The sequence below is a fragment of the Neolamprologus brichardi genome, chromosome 20, assembly GCF_056152115.1.
Source record: "Neolamprologus brichardi isolate AB-2024 chromosome 20, ASM5615211v1, whole genome shotgun sequence".
Lineage (NCBI taxonomy): Eukaryota > Metazoa > Chordata > Actinopteri > Cichliformes > Cichlidae > Neolamprologus > Neolamprologus brichardi.
In genome coordinates this window covers 31,927,932-31,944,769 of record NC_142123.1, presented here as the reverse complement: position 1 = coordinate 31,944,769, position 16,838 = coordinate 31,927,932, and the positions used below count along the sequence as shown (strand labels likewise).

General features: G+C 42.0%; 1 protein-coding gene across 2 annotated transcripts; it reads right to left on the bottom strand.

Moving 5' to 3' along the window:
- Positions 1–353: 353 nt before the first annotated feature.
- On the bottom strand, positions 354–16,540 carry hdac6 (histone deacetylase 6). 2 transcript variants are annotated; one of them, XM_087833950.1, is made up of 29 exons: positions 16,386–16,540; positions 15,140–15,232; positions 14,467–14,595; positions 13,812–13,897; positions 12,359–12,443; positions 12,208–12,248; positions 12,022–12,118; positions 11,803–11,900; positions 11,591–11,695; positions 8,456–8,524; positions 7,686–7,812; positions 7,099–7,164; positions 6,958–7,017; positions 6,717–6,806; positions 6,373–6,479; positions 6,185–6,252; positions 5,528–5,675; positions 5,318–5,446; positions 5,073–5,241; positions 4,575–4,780; positions 4,307–4,499; positions 3,964–4,113; positions 3,704–3,881; positions 3,130–3,266; positions 2,829–3,041; positions 2,605–2,751; positions 2,372–2,518; positions 2,162–2,290; positions 354–1,475 (listed from the first exon to the last, which is right to left on the bottom strand). In XM_087833950.1, exons 2-29 carry the CDS (start codon positions 15,209–15,211, stop codon positions 1,407–1,409), a joined length of 3,315 nt encoding a protein of 1,104 aa, XP_087690076.1. In that variant the 5' UTR covers positions 15,212–15,232; positions 16,386–16,540; the 3' UTR covers positions 354–1,406. The 2 variants fall into 2 exon arrangements, with proteins under 2 accessions (XP_087690076.1, XP_087690077.1); XM_087833951.1 differs by having other exon boundaries at positions 16,408–16,540.
- Between the last annotated feature and the right edge of the window lie 298 nt (positions 16,541–16,838).

The following is a 16,838-nucleotide window of genomic DNA, read 5'->3' as shown; positions in this document are numbered from 1 at the left end:
CTCAAACTATGAAACGTTTTAAACCTAATCTTAAAAGTAGAGAGAAGCTGGAAAACTGGGAGCTGGTTCCACAGAAGAGCCTGAAAGCTAAAGGCTCTGCCTCCCAGTCTACTTTAAATACTCCACAAGTAAGCCTGCAGTCTGAGAGCAAAGTGCTTGGCTAGGATACTAAAAGGTCTTTATGATATAACAGCACCTGATTCAAGACCTTGAGGGAAAGGATCTCAAATTAAATTCTGGATTTAACTAAGAGCCAATGAGAAGCCAGTTTTTCGCTGCAGATCTGGATGAACTGAAGGCTTTTAGGGGGGCGACCTGCTAACCTGATATTGACATAATACAGAGCAGAGTAGGAAATAAACCAAAACAGATTTCGAGCAGTCTGGGGTCTTTAATATGAACAGCCCGCACTCGAGCAGGAGACACATGATGGAAAATATGAAGCGGTCAATAAAGTCGACAGAAAATGAGAAGTTTTCTTTATTTTGTACTGCGGAAACTCAGACACTGAATATTGATCGTGGATATTGATCCAGTCTGATTTGGTGCAAACAAACAGTTTAACAGAAATAACGAGTTTACGAACAGGCAGACAAACAGAGTGTTATTGCACAGCACACAGAGCTCCTCCGATCTCACCGACAACAAAAGCAATCAGCTGTTTTTTTTAAAAGTCTATTGATCTGTTTTCTCTTCGGCTGCTTTACGTCAGAGAAATGATTTTTTTTTATATTATGGAACAAAACAAATCAATGAACTCAGTTATTGATCTTTCTCACTGATTTATTGCTGCAACATTTTAGCTGGAAAGAAAAAAGGTTGATTTTAACTAAAATTCCTAAAATAAGTTTCTGTTTTCAGACTTTTTTAGTTTTTTAAACTCTGATGTTGATTGTTTCGGTCTGATGGACGGTCATCACGCCGTCAGTCACATTTTGGCAACACTCTCTGGAGGGGGCGTGGCCTCTTGGTGACATCATCACCACTATGACTTGAGAATGAAGTCCTCCTGAGCCAAAATTCTTCCTGTTTTACTGAAAATGTCTGTCTTCTTCTTTTTGCTTCTTCAACTTCTTCCGCTCATGATTTTCAAAATAAAAGTGTTAACAGCATGCTGGTGTTTGATCACATTTTCGGAGAGTAGAACTGACAACTTGCTGATGACGATGAAGATCATTGAGTGTCTGAAGTAAAAAATACAAATAAAAACATCTTTTGCTTTGCACGTGAGTTTTTGTGTTTTGGCAGTTGTGGGACGCTGTACAAAGCTGGTGAATTTAACAGCGTTTCCCCAGGAAGCACCACTGCTGCTGGTATCCGTAGCAATGCACTCAACCGTCCAATCACAGAGAAGGAAGACAGCGAGAAGAAAAGCGAGAAAAAGCTGCATACATGAGGTTTTACGCTCAGCTCCAGGGGGGGATCTCCTCTCCAAACTTGGCGCAGTGAGCAGCGTTTTTAGCTTCAAACAGAATCTGAACAACAGAAGAAGAAACGTGATCATCACCGTCAGTGCATATAAACACTGGCTGTGAAAGCCAGGACATGTTTGAAACAAATGGCTTTCCGTACTTTAAAAGTTTTAATCCAGTCCACATCTTTTCAGGTTCTTTTAAATTTTGGCTTGTGTTTATAAAGTGGCACCAAACAAAACAGCTGGCTACACTTTTACCTGCACAGTAACAAAGTAACTAAGCACAGAATGGAAACAAAGGGCAACTAATGCTGAAGGAACAGAGCAGAGAAATTTCTTTACTGAGCTTGAAACATTCTCAATGACGTACCGTGAAGTTTCACTTCTATGTGCGTCTAGTTTCACGACACAAAGCTTGACTGTGTGTCTCCAGTAAACCACAATCATTCTTAATTTAATTATTATTTCCTGGTCATGTTCAGGCCTGTGAACCAGCCTTGGTAACACTTATATGTGCAAATTCAAGATCTATTATTAGTTTTTACATCAGATATATTTGGTTTAATTAAAACCTGTTAAAACCAGGCTCAGGGTTGGATTTATGACACTGAATTATTGTTGTAGCATGACATTAATATCTCTGAGTAAACGTTACAAAGCATGATAACTTTGTTTACTGTTTGAGGGGTTTATGTGTCCCAACAGGTGTTCAGTTAAATTAACTGTGTATCCAGGTAGTAGCATCACCTGGTTGTGTACGTAGGCCTCACACTGGTAGCACCACGCAGAGAGATCGCAGAAACTGAGAACCAGGGGATGTTCAGACACGACTCCGTGATTCACCATGTGTTCGTTCACATAGCGACCACAGAACACCTGAAATACGCAGATGGCAGAGTCAGGTCAGCAGGTGAAACACGTCTTGGATGCATGTGATGCACAGGTATGACGTGTGACCTGGTAGCAAGTGAGACAGATCCAGTTCTCAGCCTCTGAGCCGCAGTCCTGACACGGCCGGAAGACGTCTATACCCGAGGAGGGGAGGGGCTTAACGGCATCCAGGTGAGGACACCAGGAGAGAGGGTCCACCACATACAGAGTTGACTGCAGAGGGAGACAGAGAGATGGACAGTCAGACACTCATCTGGATTTTTAACTTTATTAATGATCACAATTAAATGATGTCTGACTCCATCTGCGTCGGCGCCACACATCAGTTCCAGGGATGTCTGAGGCTTTGACCAACCACACGCTCCCTCGGGCTCTGGCTCCGCCCCGGCTCTGTCTCCAGCCTTATCTACACCTGCGACCGACTCTGGTGTTGCCACGCCAACAGGCTATGAGAAATAAAAGTGAGGAAGTTGTCATGGTCACATAGAGGGTGGGACATAAAAAAAAAATGTTGCTGACTCACCTGACACGACATACTGTCTGCTGATTCGCTGCACGCAGGTGTACTGTCATCTGACTCCTTCTTCACTTCTTCACAGGTCAGCTTCTCTGAGCTCAGGGGGACCTTTGGCCTAGCTCCTCCCACTGGAGAGGATGCAGGGTTCTGATTGGCTGAGGTCTGACCAATGTCCAAACTGGCCAGTCCCTGAGTGAGCTGCTCTAGACTGCTCACCGTCTGATTGGACAAACGAAATGAGGAGCATCCTCAGTTAAAATGTGTCCTTCTTTATCAGGAGTCTCATCTCAGTTTGTGGGTGTGTTACCGTAGAGTCCTCCGGTTGTGCAGGGGGCACCGGCGGTTTGTCGTTGCTGCTCTGCTCTGACTTCCTGCCTTTTCCTTTAGAACTACGTTTCCCACGATGCTTCAGGGTAGGCAGGGCTGCCCGGACAGACTCTGGAACTGAACGACAGAAAGAGACATTCAAATGAAATTAAATGGGTATAAACTGGTACATGAACAGAGTCCATGAACACAGAACCAGGTCCAGGTTCTGGTCTTGGATCTGGTCTCTACACACACTCCTGTCCAGTAAAAATAAAACTGATCTCTTTAATGACAGTTGTTTTAATTCATTCCATCTCCATCCAGCCAGGTTTTTTCTGACTTTCTTCTTCTCATGGCTGTGAGAAAAGCAAATCAAAACAAAGCTGGCTTAAAGGGAGAAAGCCAGATTTCTGACAGAGGATAAACTGAGAGGCCCGGTAAACGATAAATAAAGATTATTTCTAACTGCAAATCATGCAGAGCTGCTTTAGTAGAGTCAACAATAGAACCCGGAGCTGGAGATGAGCAGAACAAGTTCTGTTTAAATCTGATGAATGAGATTCTGGACTCACCGTCAATCCTCAGGGACCTCCAGTAGGGGACGTGGTATCGGATGACCTCGTTTATTGTTGCCACGGCACTGTGGTGAGGAGGAGGGAGAGGCGTCACCAAGGCAGGAGGGGGGTCTCCTAGCAACATGCTGGTGCACATCGCCATGGAGTCAGAGATGGATGACAAATTGTAACCTCCCTGAGGAGAAAAAGACGCATCAGTTCACTCAAGTGTTCTTCACTTAATCCATGTTCACTTTCATTTCACCATGCCAGATCACCTCCAGTATGACCAGGACCCGCCCCCCAGCCAATGACATCAGCATGTGTGTGAGGTGGGCGTATCCTTCTGGAGTCACATTGTAGCCACCCAGGGGATCCCCCCGGGCTGCGTCGAACCCGGCCGACACCAGAACCAGACTGGGGTTAAACTACAGAGAGAAGACAAATTTGTGGAAGACTTAAAGGCGAATCAACCAATCAAAGCACAGTTTCAAGTCTAAACACCCAACCAGAGGACTCAGTCACATCTAACCAACCAATCAGAGGACTCGTTAAGATTATCAATCAGATTATGATCACTCTTCTCCTGATTAACTGCTCAGTGTGTGCCATAAATGTTACCTCAGTGGCGATAGGCATGACGACACGGTGAAAAGCTGCAAGATAGTCCGAGTCACCCATCCTTCCTCCGCTCCATGCCACATTGACATTAAAACCCGCCCCCTTGGCCACGCCCACCTTGTCGGGGGCAGCGTCCTCTGAAGATGGAAAGAATGCACCGTTGTCGTAGCGGTGGAGGGAGATGTAGAGGACACTGCAGACACAAAGTCCAGTTTAGCTCATTTTCGTCACTGCAGGTAAAAACTGTTATTTAGCTCCTCCTCCTCACCTGTCATCGTCCTCGAACATGTGCTGCGTGCCGTTGCCGTGGTGAACATCCCAGTCTAAGATGAGGATTCGCATCGAGGGATCATGAGAGGCTTTCTTGGCATAGCGAGCAGCGAGAGCTGCCGTGTTGAATAAACAGAAGCCACAGGGATAGTCTCTCTCAGCGTGATGACCAGGAGGACGGACAATGGCCACGGCGTTAGTCACCTGCAGAGGAAACGGACCAATCAGCTGACCTTAGCCTGTCAGTAGTATATTATATGTATTATACACACATCACATTTAGTTAGTGTTGTGAACAGAGGACATTTTTAAGGATGGACTGTCAGAAGCTAAGCGATCAAAAACAGTGCACCAAAGAGATGGAAGACTTTATACTGGTCAGTTATTCCCATTTCAGAGATTGTAACTCGTGTTTTTGTTGCTACGTTTGCAGATGTCAGTTATTAGTAAGATGCTAAGAAGCTTTTATGACAGAGCAGAGCCACTCACGTCGTACCTGCCCACACAGGATCTGGTCCAAGGCGTTGAGGCAGCTTCCAGCTGCCAGCTGTGCACACTGGAAGCTCTGCTGGTTGAGGTAAATGGAGACGAACTCGTCGCCCAGTTTGTGCAGCTCTCTGGGCTTCATCGCCGCCGTGGCTTTCATCTGCTCGATGTGCTGCATGCTGGACACACACATTCGTGCTGAGGACCAGGAGATGAGGTAAAGCTGCTCACTCACAGCACTCTGCAGCTTCATACCTGTGACACAAGGACAGCTCCTCCTCTGTCGCCAAGCGAACTGGTATCCGCTGGCAGCGATCAACCAATCCCAGTTGCTGATGTTTGGAGAAGATCTTAAAGATTCGCTGAGGCTGCTCCGGGTGATGTCTGCAGTGGAGTTACATCAGCGGGATTATTACAGAATCGCAGCTTCCTGTATTCAGGTGGAACAGAGTCGAGCTAGCTCACCTGTCCCACAGGTTCGAATGCTCCATCATCCTCTCATCATAAACCAGACCTGTTGTCGTGGCAACAGAGGGGGCAAGGTTGGGCTTCATTGTATTTTTCTGACTGGTCGATGTGCTGATGGCGCGTCCCTCAGCCGACGGGCTGCCTTCTGCACGGAAAGGAGGAAGAGGGAAGTTTGATGAAGAGAAGTGAAAAGGGGATTCTAGTTCCTGCAGGTTTCCTCTGCACATCTGTCTGGAGGGTTTAAACCTGCGTTAGTTGGAGCTTAAGAATTACACTCATCATCGTCTTTATAGGTCAAAGCTGCGTTTGATATGGTGGGAAGGGAAAAAAAGTTTTCTCACTCATGCAAAACAATCTATAAACTATTTTTATTGTTGTCTTAGATGCCAAAGAAGAAAATATATCCACCTAATAATATTATGAATCACCACAGATGATGACTGGTTCCATTCTGCTGGCCTTTAACTAACTGACTGCGGTTTTAGAATTTCAGATCAGTTGAATTTTATTTATATAGTGCCAAATCAACAACAACAGCCGCCTCAAGGCGCTTCATGCTGATGTTACTTTTAAGAGCTTGTGTCTGTTGATGTGGAGCTACCTGTCCTAACATTATGATCACAGTGTGTGTGTGTTGGTGTGGTTGAGGGTTACCCAGCACTTGCAGAGAGGCCCAGTGTGGATACAGAGCTGAGATGGTCTGAGAGATGGACTGCAGAGCACTGAAAGACACGCAGGGTCTGAATGAAACAGGCTGAGAGTCCGCCGCGTGCAGAATAAAAGGAAAAACACAACAGGTGACACAGCCTTTGTAATCTGCTGGATGTCAGGTGAGGTGTTACCTGTCAGACGGAGCAGTGGGTTTAGTTAGAGGAGGACATGCTCCACCCAGCAGAGCTCGAATGCAGGCTGCAGCACTCTCAGCTGACGACTCGTAGTTATAACCTCCCTACAGACAAACAAAAAAAGAACAAAAACAAAATGAACAAACAGGTAGAAGCCAAACTCGTTTAAACTCTGATATCCTGGAACATAATTTCATTGCATCTCTACTTGGAGAAAGAGGGTACGTGACACACACACACACACACACACACACACACACACACACGTATATTTAACATGAGTGTAAAGTGATTTCAGGGTCAGGATGAATCAGATGTCAGCGTGTAGGAGGACGTTTTACCTCGAGAGCGAGAACAAGTCGACCTTCTGCCAAACTCATCAACATGTGAGTCAGAACCTGGAAACACTGAGGACTCACACACATCTCACCCTGAACACACACACACACACACACACACACACACACACACACACACACACACACACACACACACACACACACACACACACACAGAGTGAAACGACTGACGCATTTGATTAAAAAAAAAAAAAAACTGATCTCGGGTCTGTGGGCGTTTTACCTTCAGATCTCCAACTGCGGCATCGAATCCAGCAGAGACCAGAACCAGCTGAGGCTGAAACTGAAAACACGCACGCCGATCGATACATGACGTCATCAATATCAAATTTTCTAAATGTGTGTATGAGTGTGTGTGTGTTACCTCGTAGGCGACGGGCAGCAGCACTTGTTGAAAAGCAGCGATGTAATCAGCGTCGGTCATCCCCGTCTGACAAACATCACAACACAGGGAAGACTTGTTCAATAACACTAAAACCTGACGAGGTCACAAAATGCACATCAGTACAGACGGTACTGTAAAATGAAACCATGACACAGGCAGAGCTGGAGGTGTTGAGATTTTCACCGGGAGCAACCAGAATGGACAGGGTCAGAAATGAGCACATCACAGGACAGCTGAGATTAGAGGCTGAGGTGGTTTGGACATGTGCAGAGAAGTAACAGTGGATGTTTTGGACAAATGATGATGAAGATGCAGCTGTCAGGCAGGTCACTGAGAAGATTCATGGATGTAGTGAAGGAGGCCATGCAGAGTTCTTCAGGGAGTAAAAGCTGTGCAGGCCCAGAGGCAGCAGAGCAGCTTTAAACCATCCACCCCGCCTTGCTTCACAGCTAAGGTGAGTTTTGGTGTATTTTTGCATGTTTTTCAGGCTTTGAACTGCTTGTTCTGCTTTACTGTTGCCTGCTCTGGGTAAGAGGCTGTCAGCTGGAGGATTTGGAAGAACTCACCTGGTTCCAGGGCAGGTTGATGTTTCTTCCTTCAGCTGGTCCGCTGCCAACAAAATGGCTGTCGGATTCTGGCAGGTGAGGCCAGAAAGAGCCCTGCTCATACCTGTGGACGCTGAAGTACAGAACACTACAACACACACACACACACACACACACACACACACACACACACACACACACACACACACACACACACACACACACACACACACACACACACACACACACACACAGAGATAAAGTTTAGACAGGAACCAGCTACAGCTTTACCCAAACCTAATCAAAGGCATTAGACATGATGGATGAAGCTCTGAGCAGGTTCAACATCTAAATCAGATTCTCCTGGAAGCTCAAATATTGGAGCGATTATGCACAGCTGAGCAAAAACGTGACGCCACCTGCTGATACGCTGCACTCCTTTGAGTCCATGAGCGTGCACTGTTTTTATAAAGCTATGCAGACTAATGATCCTCTTTTATAAATCCTTTTCATCATAGACTTTTTTTCACATATACAGGCCTGATTTCAACTACCACCTTTTATCAACAAATAGATTTAACTCTCTCCATATTGCCCCTCGAGTTATTAGGCAACCAACAGCAAAGAAGAAGCGCAACATTACAGGCTGGAAAGATGAAGGTAAAACTAAACCTTCAGATGGATCTTTAAAAGCTGCTTTTGTTCAAATCGCTGCCTGCTCTGTCTGCCTGTCAGCAGATTCACATGTTAATAAGATCTGATCCTGGATCAGAGGAGAAGGAGCAGTTTACCTGGGATCCTCCTGGAACCGGTACTGGATGCCCTGCCCGTGATGTACATCCCAGTCCACTATCAGCACCCTGACACACACACACACACACACACACACACACACACACACACACACACACACACACACACACACACACACACAGAAACAAAATGTGAACACTGGGATTTTCAGAGTAAAGCTTGAAGCTACGTTTATTTCATTCTCGTTAAACCCCCTCCCGGGGTAAAAGAGAAATTATACAAACAAACCAACAAAGCAGAGTGTTTTTAATACACATAATCATTATAATAAAAAGTAAAAATACATAAATAAAATATCCATCAACAAATCACACATGTCCAAATACAGATACAATTTCTTTACCAAGTTTTGCAAGTTTACGCAGTATAACAATATCCTTAGTAATAAACAACTTTGCCATCTTATAGACATTTGGGCTCAACCTAAAATACACAAGCAGATGTTTTTGTCTTTGCAACTAAAAACGACGACATTCAAATAAATAATTATACTCATCTCTGAGTTTTCCCAAGCTACAAAGTTCACATAAACGTTTAATATATTTGACTCCATCAGATCTGCCCGTTACTACGACTAACACCACATCTAAACCTTGCTAAATAAAACAGAATAATCTAAACGACAAAAATAATTTTCCAGTTGGAATTCTCACTTAAATATTCTGTAATTAATATAAAGACTATTGTTAAACATTTCTCAATTCCAATTTTGTCTCAGAATATGAGATATCCTCATCTCAGTTACTGCTTTTATACACCTGTCATTCAATATTTTATGTTCCCATAAAGTAGAAAATCCTCTATGATCAAATATTTGCTTTAACTTCAATATCCACGGCGACTTTAAAAAGGCCTTTATCATATAGATTTTTCAAAAAGCTAAACACGAGAAATGATCATTTATTCCTATTTCTGCTCAATAATCTACACCAGCAGCCAACCATCCTACATTCAGTCTTTATTACATTTAAATCCACCCAAATCTCCATATAAAACACAATTTGCTGCATTTTTATTCAAGTTAAAAAGCTGCTTTGAAAATTTAACATGTAACGCCCCACACCTCCGACCCATAGAGGTGGGAATCACCATACATCCCACGATACGATATTATCACAATACTTAACGCACGATACGATATTATTGCAATTTTTTAAAATATTTTGCGATATTCAGATTCTGTAAATAAAGGTAAACTTTATCAATATTCATTTTATCTAATATCAAAGTCTCACACTCAGTCTTTCTCTCATTTCAGTTTTATTGTTGACAAACTGAACGGTTTGTATTACAGTCTAGTCCAACTTAACTGAATCAACCATCTGGTACAATTATAGCTATTCTGAACTATGCAGTTTATGAAAACTATGCAGCCCCTTCAGCAACTGAAGAATTTGAAAGTAAATTAAAACAAAATATAATTTTACATTAAATAAAAAAGTTTTAAACTTAATTAAAATAAAACATGTCTTAAATTAAAATAAGTAAACTGTCATGTTTATTGCTGCCAAAAAACAAGTTAAACACATTTGGACAGTGAAGGAATGTCAGGATTCTTGCTCAGAAAAAGGATCAACATGCTCTGAAGTCAGAGCACAAAAACCTTTTTTGTAACAAAATATCGATTTCTGCTGTCCCTGTATCGATACATTATTAGCAAACAAAATATCACCATACTACACAGTATCAATTTTTCCCCCACCCCTACCGACCCATAGAGCAACACAGGTGAGACCAACTGTTCAAACTGTAACTGAGTTTCAACAGATAATCCTAGATCTCCAGCTTTAGTTAAAAACTACAGAGCTTTCCAAGCCTGCAGCTTTTGATTTTTAATAGCTATTGTCAAGTGTTTTGATGCACACTCAATCATCCAGGTAAGTAAATCCTTCACTTGGATGAGTGATAAAACGTTTCTCCCACTGAAAACGCGACGTCCAGATGAACAGAATCAACTTTTTGGACTTTTTTAAAGTGTTAGACCAAGATAAACATAATTGTTCACTCTTCATAATACAGAATTCCCAAATTAGAAGTCACCTTTTGGGAAAATTCCTATTTTAGCTCTGTTTCCGATTCTGACAATATTCCAGTGTCATCTGCATACAGAAGGACAAAACGTCTTAAACAGACCTCAACAGAAATGATAGTCCATTATAATATCTTTGTATACTCGAAATAATTTTAAAAGACTGCAAAGAGCAACTGTTCACCCTGTCGAACTCCAATATTACAATCAAACAGTTTAGAATACAGATTTTGAGCCATCACATGTGATTCAGCATTTTGGTATAAATTATTCACAACTGTAAAAATGTCTTCTATATATAACTGCAGCAATTAAGTTTTGCTATAATAGGCTTCTTTCAACCAAATCAAAAGCTTTTTTGTAATAAATAAACCTCAATATGATCATTTCTAATAATGCAGACATAAATTAATTACATTATGTAAAACAAATATATGATCAATTATTGTGTAACTCGCCCTACAGTCAGCTTGTTCAGAAAGCCCACTGCAGTTAAATAAGACGTCAACGCTCATTAATGATTGACGTAAACAATTTTCCAGTACAATTAAATACAATTGTCTGTACCGGTGTGAACACATTTACTCATATACAAAGGATGTATTCCAGCTTCTTCAAACAGGCCAAAGACCTACTTTATGATCCTGAAAGCTGGGTAATAATGGACCAAAGGCAACAATATGTAATCACATCCTGAAATAAATTAATCTGCATGACAATAAGGGCCCAACGTTATCAGTGAAACAACTTTAATCACTGATTTACAACATGAATTTTATTATTTAGCTTGTTTTCCTACAAGTCTTAAACATAATGTAAGAACATTTAACATCTGCATCAAACCCACAGGAACAACAAGACCTTTTAAGTCCTTATTTTGTTTGATTTCAGGCTTTCAATGACCCACGGGGAGCTCGGAAAGAGGAGCTCCACCATCTGATGATGGTTTAGCTTTTTATAATTGATCTGCACTTTTAAAGAAAGTCTTTGCTACACCAAAACTGTTAAGACACAAAGCTACATATTAGCTCCCCAGATTGTCACACGTATACACAATGAAGGAAGACGAGTGTGTGTTACACACCTGCTGATGGCGTGCCTGGTCTGAGCGTATCGAGCTGCGATCGCCACGTTGTTGAAGATAGAGTAACCGTTGCACTCGTTGGCCTGAGCGTGATGACCTGGAGGTCTGAAAGAAGCGAGAGGCACGATATCGATCTGTTATTTCAGCGCTGTGTTCAGGTGTTCAAAGGAAAACACAGCGCTGCCTCGAGCAGGACGATCTGCTTCTCTTACCTGATGATGGCGAATCCGTTCTTGAGTTCAGAGGTCATGACCCGATCGACCAGCTGAAGCACTGCACCAACAGCTGTCACCGACACCTGGAAGGACTCCTGAAACACAAAAGATATTTAGTGCAAAATACAACTAACAACATCATGCTGTCCAGTTATCGATCATAAAGAACAAAATGAGCTTATTAAGAATTAACACGATGTGTGTGCGTGTTCTTACTGGATGCAGGTAAATGGAATCATATTTGTTGGACAGAGTTTGGAGTTCAGCCAGTGTCATCGTCTGAGTCGACTTTATCAGGTCCACATAGTGTTTCCTGCAGCAGCACAAACACACGGCAGGTTTTATGCGTGAACACATTAAAACATAAACAGAAGACGCTTTAACAGCGACCAGCAGACTCACATGTGAGCCAGCAGCAGCTCTTCCTCTGTAGCTTCTCTGGGCTAAAACACAAAAACACACGTCAGGATCGGTTATCTATAAAACTCGACGAGGATGTAAGAGTAAGACTTTTATTAATATTCATCTCTGAGGAGCTCTTATTTAGCCTAACCTCAACTCTGATACAGAGAGGCAGCAGATCTTGTCTCTCCAGCTCCTCCATGATGGCTGTCACTCTCTCCGGACTCTCTGGATGGCTGAAAACAAAGTATTTCAAAGATAGATCAACGAAGACTTTATTAATCCCACACTGGGGAAATTCACTTGTTACAGTAGCACAAAAAGAACATTTAATTATATTCATATTAATAATTATATATATATTATATCGGATATATTAAAAAACTACAGAAATAGAAGAATAAATAAGAAAACATTTAGAATCACCTGCACTGATAGCTAAGCTAAGCTAGTTATTTGTCAGGAAATAGTTATATTGTTACTTGTTACAGTTATTTGCTATTATATTTTGCACTGTCCTACTGTATATTACTGCATACTTGTATTCTATTGTATATATTGTATATCTTATTCCTCTGCTCCTCTGTCTCTCTTGCTACATTGAGCATGTGTACGACAAAAGAAATAAAGTTCTTCTTATCTCATCTTATAAATGATGTACACAAAAGCCAAAACTCTTAATAATTCAAAATGGATTAAATACTATACAAGAGTAATTTGTATTATCTACAAATGGTACTATACACAGAAGATACATGCAGAGTTACTCTGGGAGAGTCCAAGAATAACATCATATAGCTAGAAATGAGCAGACAGACTCCCCTGTAGCATTAGCTCCATGTGAACTAAAACAGAGGAGCTGTAACAGCTGATCTCCTTCTTCTATGATGCAAATTTGATAGAAAAATGTGCAAACAAGCAGAACAGGAGCCCGCTTTGCATGAATTAAAAGTTAACAACAGTCTTTAGAGGAGAAGTACGAGGTGAAAAAATGAAACTAACAAACAAGCTCATATTTAATTTAAATGATAAATTTTGCCCTGAAGGAAATCGCTGAGCTGCTGAATGATGGAGACCGTCTGTGAATCTGAAAAAACATCCAGCTCTTAAATATTCATCATGCATTAGTCTCTGCATTATTCACTCCATTAATCAACTCGCTGTTTAGAAAACAGTTCCTGAGGATGCCAAACAGAGACACAAGTCAGTGAAACTGGGACACAGGCCAAAGAAAAGGAAGCTCGGGTAATCAGTTATGAGCAAAGATGCTGATTAACTTTCTCATGAGGTCAGACTACAGCAGAAATCACAATTATTACTTATTAAACTTAGTTCTCTTATTGACAGCTTCAGTTTCAACAGTGTATCTGTAAACATAAACTAATATTTCACTCAAAACAAAACAAAACAAAAACAACACAAATTGAACTGAACGTGCTGAAGCCTGGTGTGGACTGAATTTTGAAAGGAACCGAAACAAAATATAAAACAATAATCATTTAAACTCAATTATTGTACTCTTATACTGATCAATGTTAGTCAAAAATGTAACTGTAATTAACATCTGATCTAACCGCACAGCTCCTGTCTGAGGTGCTGCTTACCTCGGGTCCCACTCGTTCTTATGGTGGGTGAAGATCTCCGAGTAAACGAGACCCGTTCCACTGGCTGCCGATCTGCTGGACAGATCCTACAAACACACACACACACACACACACACACACACACACACACACACACACACACACACACACACACAGAAAAAATGATCAAATAAAACTTAATTTTTGATAAAATATGATAATGTGCTGTGTTTCAGGATGCAAAAGTGCCAGTATCAGGTATACCTCTAGCTTATGACTTGCAGAGACAGTCCTATTCACCCCCACCTATTACCACATGACTCACAGCAGGTCACACCAAACAAACAGTTTGCCTCTCAGTTTCTGATGGAACCAGAGCAGACCCAGGACATGAGATGAAGTCTCTCAGCTGGGCTGGGAACGCCGTTGTGTCTCCTCATAAGAGCTTCTGGAGGCTTATATTATTTCATTACTTATCTCTACTTTACTACGGATGTCCATCTTTAGAGTTTGGCTTAAAACCTTGAAACACCTTCACAGGTGTAACTGACACTGGTGGAAAGGTCAGAGATGGTCTGAGGTCCAGCACAGACATCTCACCTCTGTTCCAAACACTCTGCAGGACCTGAGCTGCATGCTAACCTTTTCAAATATTAAACAGAGTGCAAAGTCTCACCAGTGTCTTCAATTTGCCACTCAGCTCCTCTTCTCGCTCCTCTCTGGTCCTCTCCATCCTTCCTCTCCTCTTCAGCTCCTGCAGGCTGTTTCCTCCTTTGTTCTCCTGTGTTCCCTCACTGCTGCCGACCTGCAAACATAAACAGGAGCAGCTGAAGCCCACCTCTCTGCTGCGACTGAAGCAAATTGATACGCTGTAGGGTTAAAGCACAAGTGCTCCAACGTGACGCAAAGAAACAGAAGAAGAAGAGTTCAAATAACTAAAAGAGGAAAAGCTGAAGAAGAAGAAAAGGGTGGGCTGTTTCTGCCTGGTGTTACGAAAGCAGACTGATGACAGATCCAAACACTCAGGTGTTCACATGAAACTGAGCGCAGAATCGAAGGAGAGGCACGACAATCTGAGATAAAAGTTCACCTCAGGTAAATGAATGATTGCCTCGCCCACTTTTACTTGTCAATAATTCATACTCAGCTAAAGCCAACCTGTAAACTTTAACGCATGCAGCATAAATAGTAACACTGACAAAAACGAGTTAAATCTGGAGCACGTCACCTCGAGCGTATCATTTTAATCCTAAAGAGGAACTATACTACTCATTTATGGCTGAGCGGCAAAAAGGTTTAAAAGGAGGTGAAGGTTAAAACCAGGTGTATCCCTGTGTCGGGTGACTGACCTGAGGGGACAAACGAGGAGATCTTCTAACTGGCTTCGGTCCATGTCCTGGAGGATCTGACCCCGACTGCATCACTGATCCACTCAGATCCACCTGAACCAAAAATAACAAAGACACGTGAAGAAGAACCTTCACACCTGCGAGCCAGAACAAGCCTCGTTACAGAGGAGTCACGACTGTGTAATGTGTCAATGAGAATCCAAACTAATTAAACCCTTTAATTAACCTCAAAAAGCACAGAGACAAGAACGCTGAAACTGAGAAGATTTTTTGTTTACTTAAATCTCTGCTCACTTTGAATTTGAGACTGAGGAGTTTCATCACCTTTTTTTTTCTTTAACTACACTCTGTAAACATCTTGGAACTCAGGAGGTCAGTTGCAGAAGTTTTTAAAATAATAAAGTTTCCCAGAGCCGGTCCCTGATGTAATCCCACTCCCACCTTGAACCCATCACTGTCACGCCACCCTCACATGCTTCCCCACTACTCCTGACTTCCTCATGCAGTTGCACAGTTCCTCTCTGGGTACCATATAATAAGCTTTCTCTAGATCCATGAAGACACAGTGAGGCTCCTTCTGGTTTTCTCTATACTTCTCTATCAACACTCTCAAAGCAAACATCAAATCTGTCGAGCTCTTTCTCAGAATGATCCATGCTGCTGCTCCTTATCCTAACTTCAACAGCTCTTTCCCATATCTTTATTCTCACACTCGTCCACTTTGTCTCTCTGTAGTTACTCAGCTCTGCACATCACCCTTGCTCTAGAAAATCTGTACCAGTACACTTCTTCTCCAGGTGTGATTGTGTTATAAGGAAGACATTCTTTTAGCTTTTTTTCTTCCTACTTTCGCCAAGTCCTGGTCAAACCCATTCATTGGGTTTCTCTCTGTTATTATTGTTCACTTTAAAAAAGAGTGCCCTGAAAATGACTACCACCGTAAGTTATGGATGTGTATATAGTTGAACTGAACTATGTTTATTGTTTTTCATATTTCTTCAGCATTATTTTATTTATAATTTAATTAATTTATATATTTTTAGAGATTTTCACATCTGTTACATCTTCAGATTGATGCATAAATGCTTTTTCTAAGATCATGATCGTGGCCAACACCAGGACCGGTACACCGGGACCGGGGTCGTCCTCTCTCGGTGTAAATAGTGAAGCAGCAGAAGCTGTTAGCCTCCTGCTAGCTTGTTCTTAGTATGAAACACCCGGACTGAGCGGATAAACTGGGACTCACAGTCAGCCGAAAACATCCACACCTTGAAACCGGGTCAAAATCCGTCTGAAGACCCGCTGCAGCCTCCGGAACCGGGACGACCAGGAAGTACTGTTTGTTTTCCGAGCCGCTGAGCGCCAACCGTACACCGCTACCGTCGGAGGCGTATGACGTCACCGAGCAGCGCAGCCAAGGGTGTGGCGCGCGCCGGAACTTTTTTTAAATGATTTAAAACTAAAAACCGTTAGAGATCGATGTCACGAGCTTTTCTCTTAAAACAAATAGCGTCTTCAAAAATGTATTGTTATGTTTTACAAATAGTTTTTTCCATTTTGTTGTTTCATTTTAATAATAATCCTATTATGTCTTACCTAATATAATACTGTGGCCCTTTATTCACACTAAAAATTACAATAATGTATAGGGTTTTTCTTCTTCTTCTGCCTAAAAAAAAACAAAAAAACAAAACAAAAA

Bases quoted from the DNA above. Each gene is read 5' to 3' on its own strand.
- hdac6 (XM_087833950.1), bottom strand. From the start codon at position 15,211: ATGCAGTCGGGGTCAGATCCTCCAGGACATGGACCGAAGCCAGTTAGA. The intron at 12,119-12,207 runs GTGAGTCTGCTG...GTGCTGCTGCAG, and splicing joins GAGCTGCTGCTGGCTCACAT to GAAACACTATGTGGACCTGA. The intron at 6,480-6,716 runs GTAAAACGTCCT...GTTTGTCTGTAG, and splicing joins GACTTGTTCTCGCTCTCGAG to GGAGGTTATAACTACGAGTC.